Source organism: Ailuropoda melanoleuca, chromosome 1, assembly GCF_002007445.2.
Source record: "Ailuropoda melanoleuca isolate Jingjing chromosome 1, ASM200744v2, whole genome shotgun sequence".
Classification (NCBI taxonomy): Eukaryota; Metazoa; Chordata; class Mammalia; order Carnivora; family Ursidae; genus Ailuropoda; species Ailuropoda melanoleuca.
Window position 1 is genome coordinate 95,783,417 of NC_048218.1, and position 18,197 is coordinate 95,801,613.

General features: G+C 34.8%; 1 protein-coding gene across 1 annotated transcript in view; it reads left to right on the plus strand.

Annotated features, from left to right (window-relative positions):
• The first annotated feature begins 2,054 nt into the window (after window positions 1-2,054).
• BCHE (butyrylcholinesterase) overlaps window positions 2,055-18,197 on the plus strand; it is a 53,754-nt gene continuing 37,611 nt past the window's right edge. Inside the window, exons 1-2 of the mRNA XM_002918561.4 lie at window positions 2,055-2,203; window positions 8,095-9,619. Coding sequence (XP_002918607.3) covers window positions 2,089-2,203; window positions 8,095-9,619 — 1,640 coding nt within the window. The 5' untranslated portion in view covers window positions 2,055-2,088. The remainder of the gene's footprint in view (window positions 2,204-8,094; window positions 9,620-18,197) is intronic.

An 18,197-nucleotide genomic window follows, 5' to 3' on the forward strand; every position in this document is an offset into this window, starting at 1 on the left:
GTGGCATCGCGGAAAAATCAGAGAAAACAAACTAAAGGGGCAGTAGCAGCTAACGACGGTCCACCCGGGCAAAGGTGTGAAGCCGAGGGAAACCTGCCAGGTTGTGTAGTCAGCTGGTATTGCTAGTCAGCCAACTCAAACGAGTTAAAAATAAAAATCTGCTTGTAACAGATTTTTTTATTGTTTAGCTTCCTATTTAACCATGAAAAGGAAATATGGGTATATATGTGATATATTTTACATGGTGGCGAGTTGATATTAGAAGCATGCGAAACGCTCTGCCAAAATTCACTAACATCAAAAACATCCCATGACAATTGAGGATTTGAGAATAAGCCATTCCAGCCGGGAAGACAGCGCGGCAGAGCTGCGTCGAGAGAATTTTGACACTTGCATACAAAATCACACTTACTAAACCAATGGATTCTCTTTCACCATTTTTTTTAAAAAGTTTTGCTTATTTTAGAGAGAAAGAGCGAGAGAGAACAAGCCGGAGGGGCAGAGAAAGAGGGAGAGAGAATCTCAATCAGACTGCGAGTGCAGAACCCGAGGCGGGGCTCCATCTCATGACCCTGAGACCAAGACCTGAGCTGAAAACCAAGAGTCGGAGGCTCAACCAAGTGCGCCCCCCTCCCCTGGTGCCCCAGAATGACACATTTTAACAGAAATGTCATCACTTTATAAAGCGTTGCTTAATTCTCACTATACACCTTTTAAAAAGCCCTTCCTCCTTTTAGATAGACCATGTATTTTGTAACTTTTGTGTGACTAGGTTGTTATTATATAAACTATATTCTAAGTGCATTACAAATCATTGTGATTGGGAGGTTTTTTTAATCTCATAAATACCTCCTGAGAAACAATTTTTGCAGAAAAGATATTTTTTAAGACCAAAGTGGCTATTACCTTGGAAACAACATGAAATGACATCAGACAGATGTAAGCTAAAATTTTGATTCCAACAACTACTAGTGGTATATATAACAAGTTTCTTATCTTTTAAGCCTTAGCTTCTTCATCTGAAAAATACAGTTAATGATATTTAACTAATATATTTTTGGAATGAAGTAAAATAATTTATGTAACTGTCAATTTTAATGACTGGCACAAGGTAGTATCACTAACAAATGACGGTTCTTATGTTTGCATGTTTGAAATTTTAGCACAATGTTAAAAACAGAAATGGGTTTACTTATGATTACATGCCTACTGATTAGTCCCTACTGAGCCAAAAAGTGAGAGATTAAAAAGTGAAAGCTATCATTTGCAAGAGATAAAGAATATAACTGCGTTGAGAACTCAAGCATTAAAAAAATTTTTTTTCATTTTTCCAAATATATATTTCAAGGAAGATAAGCCTGGAAGTTATAAACACATCCCTGCAAATTCACATTCTTCCAGCTGACAAATGTGTCTTTTTGAGTTTGGTGAAGATTGTTCATTGTATTTTTGTCTTGACCAGAAAATTGTGGCTTCTCGTCACACTTGACTGCCTGCAGGGCCTCTGATAGGAAATTACCAACGCTGAGATTTATAGAACTTAAATAGTATCCAGGTAGAGGGCTTGGAAGGCCACACCAGAGACATCCATTCAGTTAATGTAACTGATCTTTCGACTGGCAAGGCTTTGACTACAGAGTAATTATTTTGTTTCCAATTTTCTCTTTTGCATTCTTTTAGAACTACATGAAAAGCACAAGTTGAAGTACAAAGAATTTCAATACCAAATTTCTTTAGAACCATGTGTCCGTCTTTAAATCTTAAAATGAGCACCCCCCATGTATATTCTATAAAAAAGGGAAAAGACCTTAAAAGTTCTGGTAGTATTTAAAAAAGGAAAACACGTGCATTTTTCTGTTCAGTTTCAGCTTCTGTTTGTTACAGAAGCTCCTATATCTTTTTTTCCTTCACCCTGAAATGAGCGCCTGCAACCATAAAGCACGAATCCGGTCATACGTTTGTAAATGAGTCACTATTCCATTCATCCCATTAGCCTTTGAACAGAGGTCAGAAAGTAAAGATTGGCTGCCTCTAGATCAAGTTGCTGCTGCCAACTCTCGCGAGCTTTGTCAGTAACAGTTGATTGTAATGTCAGTGCAGTCCGATTTAAAGGCTGGAGCAGCAGCTGCACACTGCATTTCCCCGAAGTATTGCATGATTTCCACTCCTTGCAAACTTTATCATCTTTGTTGCAGTGAGTCAGGTAAGCTGCTCTGAGTTTACATGTTCGTGTAGACATACAACTTACTGCGAAGCTCATTCTGTAGGATTGTTATCCCTTCACTTGTTTGCTGTGCCCCTTTGGTGCTCTGTGGAGAACGGTTACTGCAAATGGGACGGAGGAAGCAAGCGAGCAGACACATGCATCAAATCTGACTATTATTCAAGGAACGCAAACTGAGTCCCTTTAACTGCTGAGGACATAATGAATTTATTCAACTTTGTGTAAAGGACGGTAGCACTTGTGGAATCACTGTGATGTATGTTCAGAGTGCACTCCCTAAGGGAAAACATTTTTATGCTGTATTTTACCCTTAAATGCAGGATTCAGTGAATCTCTCTCCTGAAAAGAGTAACAAAAGTGGTCTTTGACCGGTCTTACTCTATTTTTTTCTTTTTCCTTTTTTTCTTTTCTTTTCTTTTCTTCTCTTTCTTTCTTTCTTTTTTTTTTTTAAGTGGCATGAAATGAATAGTTCTCTTATTGTCTGGCTTGACAGGGTACTTTTCTTAATCAACATTTTGTCATCTGAAACAACATCAATTTGCAAAGAATAAAGTCTAAGTTTTTTACATATAAAAGAAAATTATGTTTTCTGATTTGATTTGCAAACTTTCCCCCCTCTGTTCTAGTTGTCCTCTTTTTTAAAAAAATGTGCATTTAAATTATAGCAAAATATTGTAAATTTGCTATTATTTCTATTATTATAGAAACAATTAGCAGATACAGACTTTCTGCTCATCCTATAGTCTTGTAAATCTACCTTTATTTTGATGATATCAGTTCTTGTTTGATCAGAGAATTAAACATTGCGTATAAAATGTGTGAATGATTAAAAGTAAACTGAAATGTGGATGAAATTATTTCATTGTTTATTTCTATTTATAATTTAATTTTTTATTTCAAAAGTAGGACTTCCAAATTTTTATGAACATATTACGTAATCATAAACTCAACTAGGAGTTACTATCACTAGTCCATATGATGCCTTCCGTAGTATAAACTACCTCATACTCCTGATAACTATAGTTATATTTCACTTATGTGAATAGTTACTTGTTTAAGGATGAGCATGAGTTTTTAAAGAGTGGCTTTATACTTTAAATGAAAATCTTCAGAATTTTCTGTGACTTTGAAACAACATCGTAAATGACAAATAAATGACAAATAAAATTGCTAATGGGATTTGCTAAGTTGTTTTATTTTCCTATATTTCTTGTTGATTTATTGTTGCTTGTTTTTAATGTCCTGCTTCTTTAACTGTAAGAACATGTTTGAGATCTATTCCACATTTCAGTTTTTAAAATATGAGCTAATAATATCTTAGCAAGTCACACCTTGTTTATATATTTAGTTTCTGCTTTGCATCATTTTTTGATAACAATTAATAATAACATATTTAAATTGTATGTTGTCTTCATATTGAAGCCAAAATCTGCTCATTCTTATAAAAACTGCAGGACATTAGAGAATTATAATTGAAAAGATGTCAACCTAACACCAGATTCAACTTTCAAAGAAGACCCAATATTATTGGTCTAATATTAACTGTTTGAATTCTTTGCACGATAAAGAGTTTGTGAATGATGTTCCTGATTGAGGACAGATACAGCTCTTACGCTTCTCATAGCTAATATAGTGTCTTCTATCTACACATTCTTTTAGTGCCTAATGGGTATCTGAAGGATCCCTGAAAGACAGTGGTATAGTCTATTTATAAACAGACTTCCTCAGTTCCCCACTTCAGATAGCCTGCAACAAAACAAGCTTTTTAGGTTTGGAATAAAGGCTTAGTTGTTTAATTTGACCAAATACATTTTAGAGGCGCTTGTTCTGATCGTATTGTCGTATTAGATGGCTCTTGACCCCCTACTTTAAGAAGGTTTATTTTTATATAGAAATACATATTATAACTTTTTAAGAAAAAACAGGAAAATTACACTCAGAGAAAACTATTATCAATATTTGCTTGACCATCTTTTAAGAAATCCTTGGCAGCCAATTATTTTGAAAATGTGGTTGATAATAAACTATGGCAAATAAATTGCTCTTTCTGTCAATCATTTTATTACAGCCATGTCTTACGGTATAACATATATTCCTCAAAATTGATACTACGTTCAAAATTAAATCAAAAATGAGAAAAAAGTAATTTTTTTTTGCTTTTTTATTTTCAAAAGTTATATTGTTAAAAGTTTGGAATATTTTCCAAAAATTGCCAGTAGATTTTGATATCCCAGAGCACTTGACAACCTTGGAATACTATAGTCTTCATTATCTTTTGGGTTTTTCCTTCTTTCCATGCCCATCATTCATTTTCTCTTGCAATTCCAAATGAGGACTCTTGCCTTTCTTTCAAAAACTATGGCAGTAAGTTAAGTGACCTATTCAGATACTCAGTTGTAGTTGGTATGAAAATTTTCCCCATTCTTCCCCATTCTCACGTTCATGTGTTATGTATTCTCAGAGTTTAAATTTTTATTTAATGTGACATTAGCCAACTCGCATCAGAATTATTGAAAAAGAATGAAGTTTTATTTAATTTTTAATTATTAATGAAGATTTAGATATATAGACTAATATATTTTCTTAGTCTTCCTTATTCATCTTTTGATTATTTAATCGTGTGATGACGTATACTAAAAATACAGAGGAACCTGTTAGAATAGAGAATACCAGATTATGAGAAGGACAACATAATCCTTATTTCAGTACTGCAGCTAAGTATAAAACTATTACCCTACGCTAACAGTGTGTATGTGAGCTATGCATACCTTTATATTAAAGTCTAGACCTCACAGTGTAGTGTATAAACGCTCCAGCACGTAGCATGGTGGTGAGTTGGGATTATATTGGCATCCTTGCAGTGAACACATACTTACAATGAGTTTTTTGAATGTTACTAATTACATTACTTGTGAGATGATGACTCATAGATCGTTGTTGAGAAAGCAAGATTATTATTTGCATAAATCATACTATACAACATTAACATCTATTCAGCACAAATATAAATAAACACATACAAGAAAATCAAGCTAAGTGACATAGGAATGATACTATAATCTTTTAGGTGTTATAGTAGATATTTTAAAAAATATTCAAAGAAAATTATTACATTCATTAATTATAATCAAAAGCAAAATGTTTTGGTAGTATTACACTTGCTGTGGAATAAAATTATTAAACTGTACAACACAAATTATCAGAAACCATTAGGTGTTTGGATTATAAAGGCAAAACAATACCTATATAAAACCACACACACACACACACACACACACACAAAAACACCCAGATGATCTTTACTTTAGATTCAGAGAACATTGCTTGAACAGGGCCACAGGGAGGAATGAGTACAACCAGAGATACTGCAATTAATCTGTTTAAATGCAGCTTAGAGTAAACCGTCTTCATGTCTGAATTCCTATTTTCTTTCCAAAGCAGGTTTTTAAAAAGAAAAAAAAATCCATTGCAGCACTTTGTTCTCCAGATGTCACCTCCATCTATTTAAAAGAAAGGGCTTAGAAATTATCAGAAGGAAAAAAAAAGTAAGACTGTGGTAGCTATGCCTCTAAAACTCCTAAACTGTCAGAAATAGAAAATTTCATTAGTAAGTGTTACGCCTGCAAGAGCCTTTACATTATTCTTACATTATCGCAGTACTATGATAGCATTCTAAGTATCATAAATAGTATATCATAAATACTATATGATGTCATAATAGTATAGAAATCATAAATATCATAATAGTATACAATGTTAAAATATTATGTAATTCAATAGTACATTTAATAGTCTTAACACAGATTCCATTGTATCAAAACTGATAACATGAAATAATCTCACAGTTTGATTTTTTAAACCTTATTATTTTTATAACCATTATATATAGACATATATGTGTATATATATGCATGTATATAGACATTAATAGAATTTGATCTAGTTATATAGATATATAGACAGAGATAGAGATATCCCTAAGTACACTGAACAAAATACTGTACAATCAATCATGTTATCCAGATCTTTTGTGGGGCTCAAAAAATACTTGTTCATCACTAGCTGTACTATTGGCAGTGGCGAATGAGGTTGATTTAAAATGTGAGAATCCTAACTCTGGAACAGTTTTCAGGATAATACTTTATTCTCTCTACCTTATAAGACAATCTGAATTAAAAAAAAAATTATCGATGCTCACAGCATCAGCTTCTTAGACACATCGATTGTATTTACAATTACAGTATCAAAAAATAATACAGAAAAATTTTTGTACATTTATGGACCTTTGTTATTATTGTGTGGATGAGAATCAGTGTTTGTATTTGACTGTTTAATCAGGTTTTCTTTCAGTTATATAAAGATGTTAGTTCTTTTAAATGATATGGGCATTACGTTTTTGTGTCCCTCTTTGTCATGTGAAGTTCCAGAATTTGATTTTTAGGTTTTGCTAATTTACAAAAAATTCAGGTATGCATTACGAGTTTATTTATTTATTTATTTATTTGAGAGAGAGCATACACAAGTGTGAGTGGGGGGAGGGGCAGAGGAAGGGAGAGGGAGAGAAGCAGACTCCCTGCTGAGCTTGGAGCCCAATGTGGCTAGATTTCATGACCCATGAGATCATGACCTGAGCTGAAACCAAGAGTCGGACGCTCAACCCACTGAGCCACCCAAGTGCCCCACATTATGAATTTTTAATAAAACTTTGATTTCCACAAGCAATCCTTTCATGTCATCAATAAATATTGTTTAATAAAATGTCAAATAGTTATGATTTTGTAGGTCTCAAAGATTCCTTTTCATCTACTCTTTCCAGTAATTCCTCAGCATTAGTCCTCTTAATCTCACTTATTTTGTCCATTATCAAAATGCAAGTAATCTGACCATGTTAACACATGTAACCCCACCAGTTGCATATACTTTAATCAATTAACAAATAACAGATGTGCATTGAGTAATCCCTGAGTGTAAAATTCCTTCAAAGTATCTCCTCCCATGCATTACATTATCAGCTGCTGGTTCTCTCCATTGGCATTGTAATTGTGGTAGAGAGGGCTTTCTTCATTACTCACTTGCAGGGAAATTGTCTGGTACACATCCGCAGTTCTCTCTTCCAGTTTTTCCACAGTTCTTTACAGTGGCAGCAAATTTGTTAGTTTTCACAATTTTTAGGATCAAGGAAGCTTCTGTGTTTTTGTTACTTCATGTTCTATGAATAGATTGTCCAAATTCTCTTCTGGATTGTGTAGAGGAAGAAACCATGAAGCAAAAAGAACCACAGAAGGGACCATGGAAACAGAAAAAAGCCAGTAACAGAAGTTTAAGGATCCTTAAATGTTCTCAATCTACTTCACGGTTCTGTCAGGAGTCAGCTGACCATGGACAGAATTGCACACATTTCAGAGAATACGTGAGCTTGTATTTTCTCCTCTAAGCAAGGCAGAAATGAGATCTGCACAAGTCCACTACCACGTAATGCCACGTTTGGTGGGTCTGTGTATGGTAAAAAAAAAAAAAAAAAAAAGTATGTGTGTATATATACACACACACACATATGCCTGGGACAAACTTTCTCTTTAAAATACTTAATCTTCCTTAAAGAAACTTGATAATGAATTTTCCAAAGTGAAATAATATCTACTTTTCCATTCCACTTATTCCTATTCTAAATTGAAAACTGAAGTATCTCCAAGCATTTTCTGTGTGTGTGTGGTTTTTTTTTAACAAAACTTTTATAGTAGTAGCAGATTTATTAGTTTTCATAATTGGTAGGATTAATAAGAACTACTGTATTTCAATTAATTATAATAAAGAAAATATAATACTTGGTGCATGAGGCTTTTAAAACTTCCTAATTACCTCTCTTTCAGAAATCAATATGCAGAGCAAGGGTATGATCATAAGCGTCCGATTTCTCTTGCGGTTTCTTCTGCTCTGGGTGCTTATCGGGAAGTCACACATGGAGGAAGACATCGTAATAACCACCAAGAACGGAAAAGTTAGAGGGGTGAGCTTGCCGGTTCTTGGAGGCACAGTAACAGCCTTTCTTGGAATTCCCTATGCACAGCCACCTCTTGGTAGACTTCGATTCAAAAAGCCACAGTTCTTGACCAAGTGGTCCGATATTTGGAATGCCACAAAATATGCAAATTCTTGCTACCAGAACACAGATCAAAGTTTCCCAGGTTTCCCCGGGTCAGAGATGTGGAACCCAAACACGGATCTCAGTGAAGACTGTTTATACCTGAATGTGTGGGTTCCAACACCTAAACCAAAAAATGCGACTGTAATGATCTGGATCTATGGTGGTGGTTTTCAAACCGGAACATCATCTTTACCTGTTTATGACGGCAAATTTCTAGCTCGAGTTGAAACAGTTATTGTAGTTTCAATGAACTATAGGGTGGGTGCCCTGGGATTCTTAGCTTTACCAGGAAATCCCGAGGTACCAGGGAACATGGGCTTATTTGACCAACAGTTGGCACTTCAGTGGGTCCAGAAAAATATAGCGGCCTTTGGTGGAAATCCAAAAAGTGTAACTCTCTTTGGGGAAAGTGCAGGAGCAGGTTCCGTTAGCCTTCATTTACTTTCTCCTAGAAGCCAGCCTTTGTTTACCAGAGCCATTCTGCAAAGTGGATCCTCGAATGCCCCTTGGGCAGTCATGTCTCTTGATGAAGCCAGGAACAGAACGTTGACCTTAGCTAAATTTATTGGTTGCTCTAGAGAAAATGAGACAGAGATAATCAAATGCCTTCGAAACAAAGATCCCCAGGAAATTCTACTGAATGAAGTCTTGGTTGTCCCCTCTGATACTCTTTTGTCTGTAAACTTTGGTCCAGTTGTGGATGGCGATTTTCTCACTGACATGCCAGACACCCTACTCCAACTTGGACAGCTCAAAAAAGCCCAGATCTTGGTGGGCGTGAATAAAGATGAAGGGACAGCATTTTTAGTATATGGTGCTCCTGGTTTCAGCAAAGATAACGACAGTATCATAACTAGAAAAGACTTTCAAGAAGGTTTGAAAATGTATTTTCCAGGAGTGAGTGAATTTGGAAGGGAATCGATCCTTTTTTATTATGCGGACTTGTTAGATGATCAGAGAGCTGAAAAATACCGTGACGCATTGGATGATGTTCTTGGGGATTACAACATCATATGCCCAGCCTTGGAGTTCACCAAAAAGTTCTCAGAATTGGGAAATAATGCCTTTTTCTACTATTTTGAACACCAATCCTCCAAACTTCCTTGGCCAGAATGGATGGGAGTGATGCATGGTTATGAAATTGAATTCGTCTTTGGTTTACCTCTGGAAAGAAGAGCTAATTACACAAAAGCTGAGGAAATTTTGAGTAGATCCATAATGAAATACTGGGCAAATTTTGCAAAATATGGGTAAGTGCTGATCTTTGTAAATGTTCTTGCTTGATTTTGTTTGGTTTTGCTTAGCTTTGCTTGCTCTCTGGTGTAGACTTCATTAAAGACACAGAAATGTTTTAATTATTTATTCTTTTTTGTACCATAAGCTAGTTTTGACTTTATTATAGAATGAATTTCAATTTCCTGCATCAGGGTGCTTAAAAGAAATCAGCAAAGAGCTTTTATGAAAAATATTTTCTGATTTCATTTTCAAAATACTGCAAAGTACTGTAGTAATATTAGCCAAAGTTTATATGCAAATAGATGTCTACCTCGAAAGCTAAAGTTATTGTGACCATGCTTTTTAACCTGAAAGTTTACAGTGTTTATAGGCTTAGGAAAGCGTGAGAATAAATCTTCTCCCCGTGCTCATAAGCGGAGGTAGTGGCAACCGCTAGGTGGAGGAACGGATTGCCGTTCAGGAAAATCAAAGCGCAAGATGGTGAAGGGGTTGGCCCGCAGATTACTTCAAACACAAATGCAGAGTTCGGCATTTTATCAATTATTTCCCTACAAGGTTTGTTCAGAGCTTTCAGGTGACCTGTATTGGACAGGTGCAGCTACAAGGGTCCTCAGGGTTAGCTAAGCTGCTTTTGGCTTGAGCAACCGTACAGCTGGCATTAGCTTATCAGAAGTATGATAGAAGAACATATTTTTCCATATATGTTATAAATATTGTGCTGTTATGTCCCCAAGAGTCAGGAGAAAATAATCTGTTCAAATATATTTTCTAATTTCTATCTCTTAAATATACAAATGTATGTGTATAGAAAATAAGGGGTTTTTTTTTGTAACCCCCCCAAAGAATTTTATACATTGGGATAATTTGCATCAGTAAGAGAAACAAAAGAAATAGAAATTTGGGCATCTTTTTTTTAAAATACTCTGAGTACTTGCAGAAACTCACAGATAGATACATTAATCCAATCTGTCATATTATCTTTTATAATTGGAAAGAATGTTGATAGTGATATTATTGCATCCTAGTTTTCTCTTCCAACCTCCATTTGCAATTCAGTATTACTTCATGTCACTATATATATCATCTACAAAGTACTTGTATGATATAATTCTTCTCAAAAATTTTTAAAGTTTATCCACTGTGTCTAAAGCAAAAATTCTTCTCTCTGTCATTAAGAGACCTCTATAATCTTACTGCAACCCATACTCCCCAAAAATACCTGGCTTCTTGTCAGGCCGGTTATCTCACGAATGCCAAAGATTTTAAGCTTAATAAACCTTCCAGCCTTGTTCTTGCACTGCACCCTGTTTACAACATCTACCCCTCTTCTTTTTAATGACACGAGTCCTACTCTTTTTTTAAGGTCCTGAGCACCCACGTATTTCACCAAGCATATCTTTAATTCTCAGAGTTGTAATTGCTTCAGACCTCTTTTCCACTCTCAACAGGAGTTATTGACTGTAACTTGTCTCTGTGAGATTTTTCATTGTATGCTGAGCCTCCCAAACTAGACTGAACTAGCTTCTGAAAAGAGAAACTAGTTTTACTGGAAACTCATTAAAGTACTGGCATGGGTATATGACATATTTATCAAATATTTAGTTATCAAGTGATTGGACAAAAATGAATAAAGACTAGAATGAGTAAAAACTGTGCATATATTCAAGGTATGTGGGCTGTTAATTGGACTTGTGCAGCATCTTACGACTTCTCCACATCAGCTTCAGTTTCTGCTGAAGAAGGATCATTTCCAGAGCAGTGTTAGAGTGATTTCTATCTCATTTTATTCTCACCCTAAAGGCTATATCCATACTAAATCACTTCAAAATGTTTTAAATTCTTTCTTATAATCCTGAGATGGTAAAGAATTTAAGATCTTTTTCTTAAAATTATTGATGCCTGTAATTTTTAAAGGACTTTATTTGCCTGTTGAAATCACCAAGGAATTTACACTTTCTCATGTCACAGTGGAGAGTACTGAGAATCGGATGTGGTGACTATCTTTACGCAGCAACAGTCCAAAGGAGAGAACCTTTGATGCTTAACGGAATAGATTGTTTAATCCTAATCTACTTCCATGATTAGCATATTTTCATGGGAAATATATGAGGGTTGACACATTTCAGTTATAATGATAAATTCATATAAATGAGATTATAAACCATGAAGATTAAAGTAACCTTTTTTGTTGGCAAACATAATGTTAGTCTCCTGGTATATACTATCTTTCTTCAAAGTATACCTAGGGATAAATATAGAAGCTTAGAATGGTTGAGTAGACTCCAGTGGAAACAAAGGTGGTGCATGTGCAGTTTGTAATCCACCCACATCTATCCGACCACAAATGGGACGTCCCAGCTCTGTGGTTTTCAGTGCAGGGAGGTTAATCCCTTGAGCCCTCACCTTCCCACCCCTGCAACAGTCAGGAATGCCTGCATGTGTTTGAGTGTCACAGCTGTAGGGGAGGGGTGCTACTAACAAGGTAGAGACCAGGGCTGTTCCTAAGCTTCCTGCAAAGCACAGAACAGCCCCTGCAGCAAAGAATTCTTCAGTCCAAATGTTAGTATCCCAAGGTTGAGAAGCTGTAGATTTCTACTCCTTCATATCCCAAAAATGACACATAATAATTATTCAAGAAAATGAGTTTTCAAGTTCATGGTTCATAAAATGTTTTAACAAATTCTCCTTCTTAAATAATGTCTAGTATAAACTGTACTTTTTGTTTTAATCAAATTCAAAATAAGGGGTGCCTGGGTGGCTCAGTTGGTTGAGTGTCTGACTCTTGGTCTCAGCTCAGGTCTTGACTCTGTCAGGGTCATTAGTTCAATCCCCCTGTTGGGCTCCATGCTGGGTGTGGAGCCTACTTTAAAAAAAATTAAATTCAAAATAATTTTGAATTTTTCTTGGTGATTTTTTATTTTGCTAATTGGTCATTTAGTAGACTGTTATTAAACTCCCATGTATTTGGATAATTTCTAAATATTTTGCTATTGAATTCTAGATTAGCGCCATTCTAGTAATAGACAGTATTCTGTAAGATTTTCCCCTTTGAAATATATTAACAACTATTTTATGACCCAGCATATGCTCTATATGGGTGATTAGTTTATTGCTCTTTCGTTACTTGGTGTGGTGTGTTCTGTAAATCAATTAGTTCAGGGTCGCTCAGGTCTTCTAATATTCTAATATTTTTGTCTACTTGTTTCAAATACTGAGAGAGGGGTATTAACATCTTCAACTGTAATTGTAGTGTTACTCATTTCTCCATTTAGCCCTGCTAATTTCTTTTAGCATTTTAAATCTATGTTATTAATTTCTATGCATATTCAGAATTATATAGTCCTGATTAATTGACCATTTTATCCTAATGAATGTCTCTTTTCATTCTGAAGTTGGCTTTGTCTAATATCAAGAGAGACATGTCAAGTTTCCCGGACTTATGTGTACACATTTGTTCTATCCTTTTATTCCACTTATATTCCTTACAGTTGAGTTGGCATTATTAATCCATTTGACATTTAATGTATTTATCAATGTGATTTTAGACATATCATCTTGCTTTTTTAAAGTTCATTCTTCCTGTTGCTCCTTTGCAGCTTTTTTGCATTAATTTTAAGTTTTTTATTTCATTTTATTTTGATACAGACATTTTAATTTACCTTTAATATTTTTTCCCATGCTTGCTTTAGGGCTAGCTATTATTTCTTTAACTTGTGAAAGTCAACTTAGCATTAATACTGAAACATTTTGCATTCTGCAACTGACATTTCCCACCTCACAATTCACATTTCCCATTTTCTACCTCACCCTCACTTCTTCACAAATGCAAGAAACTAACGATATCTTTTCATGTATTTTTGATGTTTTTCATATTGCTGTCATATGTTTAGGCAATGTGTAATATAAAATGTCTCTTAAAATATTATTTGCTTTAAACCATCAGTTATATTTATGTAAATTTATAAAAGAAAAGGAAAAATGTCCTTTATATTTAGCCACAGAATTGCCATTTCTAATGTCCTTTATTCTTACCTGTGGATTCTAGTTTTCATCTGGTATCATTCCCTTCATGCTGAAGAACATTCTTTAGGATTTTTCATTGTGTAGGTTGGCTAGTTACAAATTCATCAACTTTTTTTATCTGAAAATTCCTTTATTTTATCTCCATTGAAGGATATTTTTTAAGAATATAGAACACTGAGTTGATTTTTTTTCTTTTCCATTATCTTCTTGTCTTCTGGTTCTGATGTGAAGTGAGCTTTTATTCATATGATTTTCTGCCTGTATGCAATATCTTTTTTTTCCACCCCTCTGGGTTGCTTTTAAAAATTTTCTCTTTTTCCTGGGTTTTCAATAGTTTGTTCATGACGTTTTCAAGTATAATTTTTTTTTTCGGTCTGGGGTTCACTAAGATTCTTCTTGTTGATTTTTAATGTCACATTTGAGATTTGTGGATCAGCATTTTATCAAATAATCTTTCTGCCTCCTTCTCATTCTCATCTCCTTCTAAAACTCCAATTATACATATACTCGGTTGTTTAGTAATTCACAGGTCACTAAATTTCTGTTCCCTTTTCTTCAGTTTTGCTTCTGTTTTTCAAATTAAATACTTTTATTGATTTCTCTGCAAGCTTACTGACCCTTCTAACTCCAATTTGTAGCTGAACCCATACCATGTTTTTTATTTCATTTTAGTTTTCAGAAAAAAATTTATTTTTGTAATAATTTCATTTCTTTGTCAGGAGTCCCTCCCTGTCTCTTATTTTAAAATATACTATTTTTTAAGTTCTTGAACATATTTAAAATAGTTTTAAGGTTTTGTTTGCTCATCCAGTATCTGGTTCATAGGCTCAGTTTCTATTTTTCTATTTCTTTGCATGCTTAATAATTTTCAAATTTATACTGGACTTTGTGGATTATAAGCACCAAAACCTCTATATTATTTTATCCCTCTCAGAAGAAGCATGCTTGCACTGAAGAATGTTTTTCTATTTTACCAGGCCATTCAATTAAAGGATGTGTATAGACTTAAGTTCGTCTCAAATGCGTAATAGGCATGGTTTTATATTTTGTTAGAGTGGATTCAGGGAAGGTCCAAGATATTTTATAGATCCTCCAACTTGGCAGGACTTAAACTCCAAAGTCTGTCTTCACCGAGGGTATTGCCAAGTACTTGGTCTCAGGATCTGTTAGGGTGGGTAGACTAGGTCTCATTGTATTCCTTACTTCGAAGGCTTGGCTTTGCCTCCAGGGGGACACTGATTAGTAAAGAGGCATTAATGAGATGTAAATGAAATGTTGACAACATTATGATAGTTATTCACTCCCCAACTTTCCGCATCTCTCTTCCGCTCTCAGCCCTGCAGCATCTTCTCCCTGGTCAGCCTCTTAGACTCTCACTCTCTGTATATATTCAGCCCAGGCCTCAGCCAAAAATCTGCAGGGAATCCCTGCAGGGAATCGGAGCCTCACTCCTTCCTTTCTGGAGTCCCGCCCCACAGATTCCAGCTTCTGTATCCAAGAACTCTTATTTCTGTCCCTTGACCTCAGGGAAGCTACTCAACTGCTTAGGCTCAAACTCCCTGCATCTTGGACAAGAAATCCTCATGTGAGTGACCCCAGTCCGCACGGGCTCACCTTGGACTGCCCTGCTCTCAGATACCACAGACTTGTGCTGTTTGTTTTCCAGTTCCTGAAACTCATTGCCTTGTTTTTTGTTTTTGTTTTGTTTTTCTGTCCAGTATTATAACTGTTTATGGTGAGAAGGCTAATCCCGTTTAAATTATTCCATCACGGATGAACATAAAAGTCCCAACTCCCCCCACTTGTATTTTAAGGGAATCTTAACCTTTATATTTCTCATTCGGTTACATGAAACGCCTTTTTTGCAGTTACTTTAGAATATCTTATCAATTTTCAAGACATATAAAAGCCTGTTTAGTTTGACTTCTTGGCAAAAATAAGAAAACATTATTCTGTGGTAGCACTAAATTGTATTCAAATTTGTTATCTCTACTTGTAGTGTTTTAAATTCCTTATAAAACAGAAGCCACAATATCACGTAAGCCCTTGTTAATTGTAATTACCGCCCATGTACTTTGCTTGCTCCTGCTTGTCCCTCAATCCCATCTTTGAAAATGAATTTAAAACTTTACCCAAATAGCACACAGGTGCATATGGGCATTACGCCCAGTACTCTATACTATGTCGAAATATCAATACACATATATATCTGTCAGTCATTCATCCAGCAATAACTCGATGGCCAATAAATTAAATTAAGCAGAACTTAATGACATTCATTCAGCACTTTCCCAATTATACAGGAAATTGGTGAAATCAAACTTGATTTATCGGAGAAACCAGAGCAGCTAAAGAAAGTAAATAGCCAAAATATAATTAGTAGCATAATGTAAGATAGTGGAGGATCATTATACCAGGACCCCTCCCGCTGCTTCCTACTGTGTCAGATCATCTTTTGTTTACTGTATCCCCCCAGGTCTGTATTTAGAGCTCCTCCTGTGTCCAACTTCAAGGGGAGCCATTCACAGTGCGGTTACACGGTTGTCCTAACTGTAGGTGACAACCCTGATGTGTCCGTTGTTCATATTTCTACAGTTCTTATGTTTGTATCACCTTAGGCAACTTACTTCAAACTCTCCACAGTTTTTCCTTATCTGTAACATGGGGATATAAATATACCTCCCTTACTGACATATGCATATATTACCTTATCATTTACAGAGAATTGCATTCCTCCTTCCCATTTAAAAAAAAAAAAATTTCCCCTACCAGGCACAAACTACTTTACTCTATTCTTATCTGAGATCAAACTTGCCTTCCCCCAATTGTACAATTGTTTCACTTCCAAGCTCTACGGGAATTAATCAATGAAGTTTTCAAACAAATAAAGATAAACCAAAAACTGAGGCAGTTAACTGGCTTCTGTCTTTTTGGTGATAATCCATTTATTCAGAATCCCTCTAAAGTGATTAATGTTTCCAACATGTTTTTTTGCCAGACATAAATGTTATGGCACACTTTTCTTTTGCCCTATTTTGATATCATGAAACCAAAAAAGATGGCTTAACAAAGTATTTGTAACTTCACTATAGCTTATCTGCTGCTGTTCTCACATGCTTTATTTAGTTCGTATTTATTCCCTTACCCTGGAAGAAACCTTATCACAGATGCAACAATTTATTAAGCAGAAACAAAAATATACTGCTAAACTCTCAGTCCCATGATTCATTGATCTATCAAAAAAAATAAGAACAGTTCCTGATTTCTGTACTGGGAAGTAGGTGTGATTAAATTAAATGCTAAGCCATAATTTCTTACTGCACAAGACTTTTTTTTTAATAATTAAGACCGTTTAAAAATAGACATGCTTCCATGTACTAAATTGTAATTATAATGATTACAAATTACAGATTTGCCAGACTTCTAATGCAATGAACTTTGTTTCTGATTTGGAATATTCAGGATATATATATATATCTCTGTATACACACATGCATGAAGGGATGGGTACTTCATAGACATTGCTATAACTGCACTATACTAGTAGGGACACACGCAATAACAATGTATTTTCTAATATTTATAATATGAAGTGGATTTAATAATATTAGTGATTAAAAGGTATGGTTCTATCTTGTTTACTTACGTATGACACAGGAAATAAAGTGATTGAAAGAACAATTATTTCAACCCCACTTATTTTTCAAGTGAGTGCATTTTCTTTGTGTGTTCTTATTTTTCCCCCTCCTGCAATCATTTTGTATTTTCAAACGATAATAGAAAAACTGAGGAAAATCAAAGAAATTGAAAGTAGAGAAGCAGTGTTTCTTCACCCTGAATCTCTGCATAGGAATTAATATGTGTCCCTATTCATTATGTAAAGTTTGTACAAATCCCTTTACCAAGAAATTAATTTTCAAATTACATTTAAAATTATTTTTATTATATGTTTTAACTTAACAAAATAAATATTCTAGGACTTCATTACAACACATTTCTCAGTAAGAATGTCTTAAGTACAGCAAAAGGATAGCAGTTAAAGATTGTGTTAACATGAATGATACCATTACACTGGGAAGGTATGAAGTGTATGGATTCTATTATTAGAATGAAAAAATGCTGAAATGATGACACTACCCAACATTTCAGATGAGAAGTATGTGGTCCATAGAAGAAAAGTGAATTGGAGCTAATAGGTGACAGAACAAAGATTAACTATGACTCAAGACTATTAACTTTCATTTCCTTGTATTATCCATTCACCAGGCTGCCTTCACCATGAATTATTGAAAGCAGTCATTAAACAGTCTTAGGAAATGCATTTGGTTGCAAACTAACAATTTTAACATGTTAGCATGTTGATACCTGCCTGGTTAATGTTACAAGGGTAAGGGCAAAGGACAGACCAAAATTAGACATCATGAGATGTAGAGACAAGTTTAAGTTTGTGAAAGACTGTCATCCGGCCATCTAGTGCAATCATTATCAGGCTTATAATTAGATTTTCTGACAGATAATAGTTCATGTGGTTTCCAGAGTGAAGAAAAAAATCCTTACCCTCTGATTCTA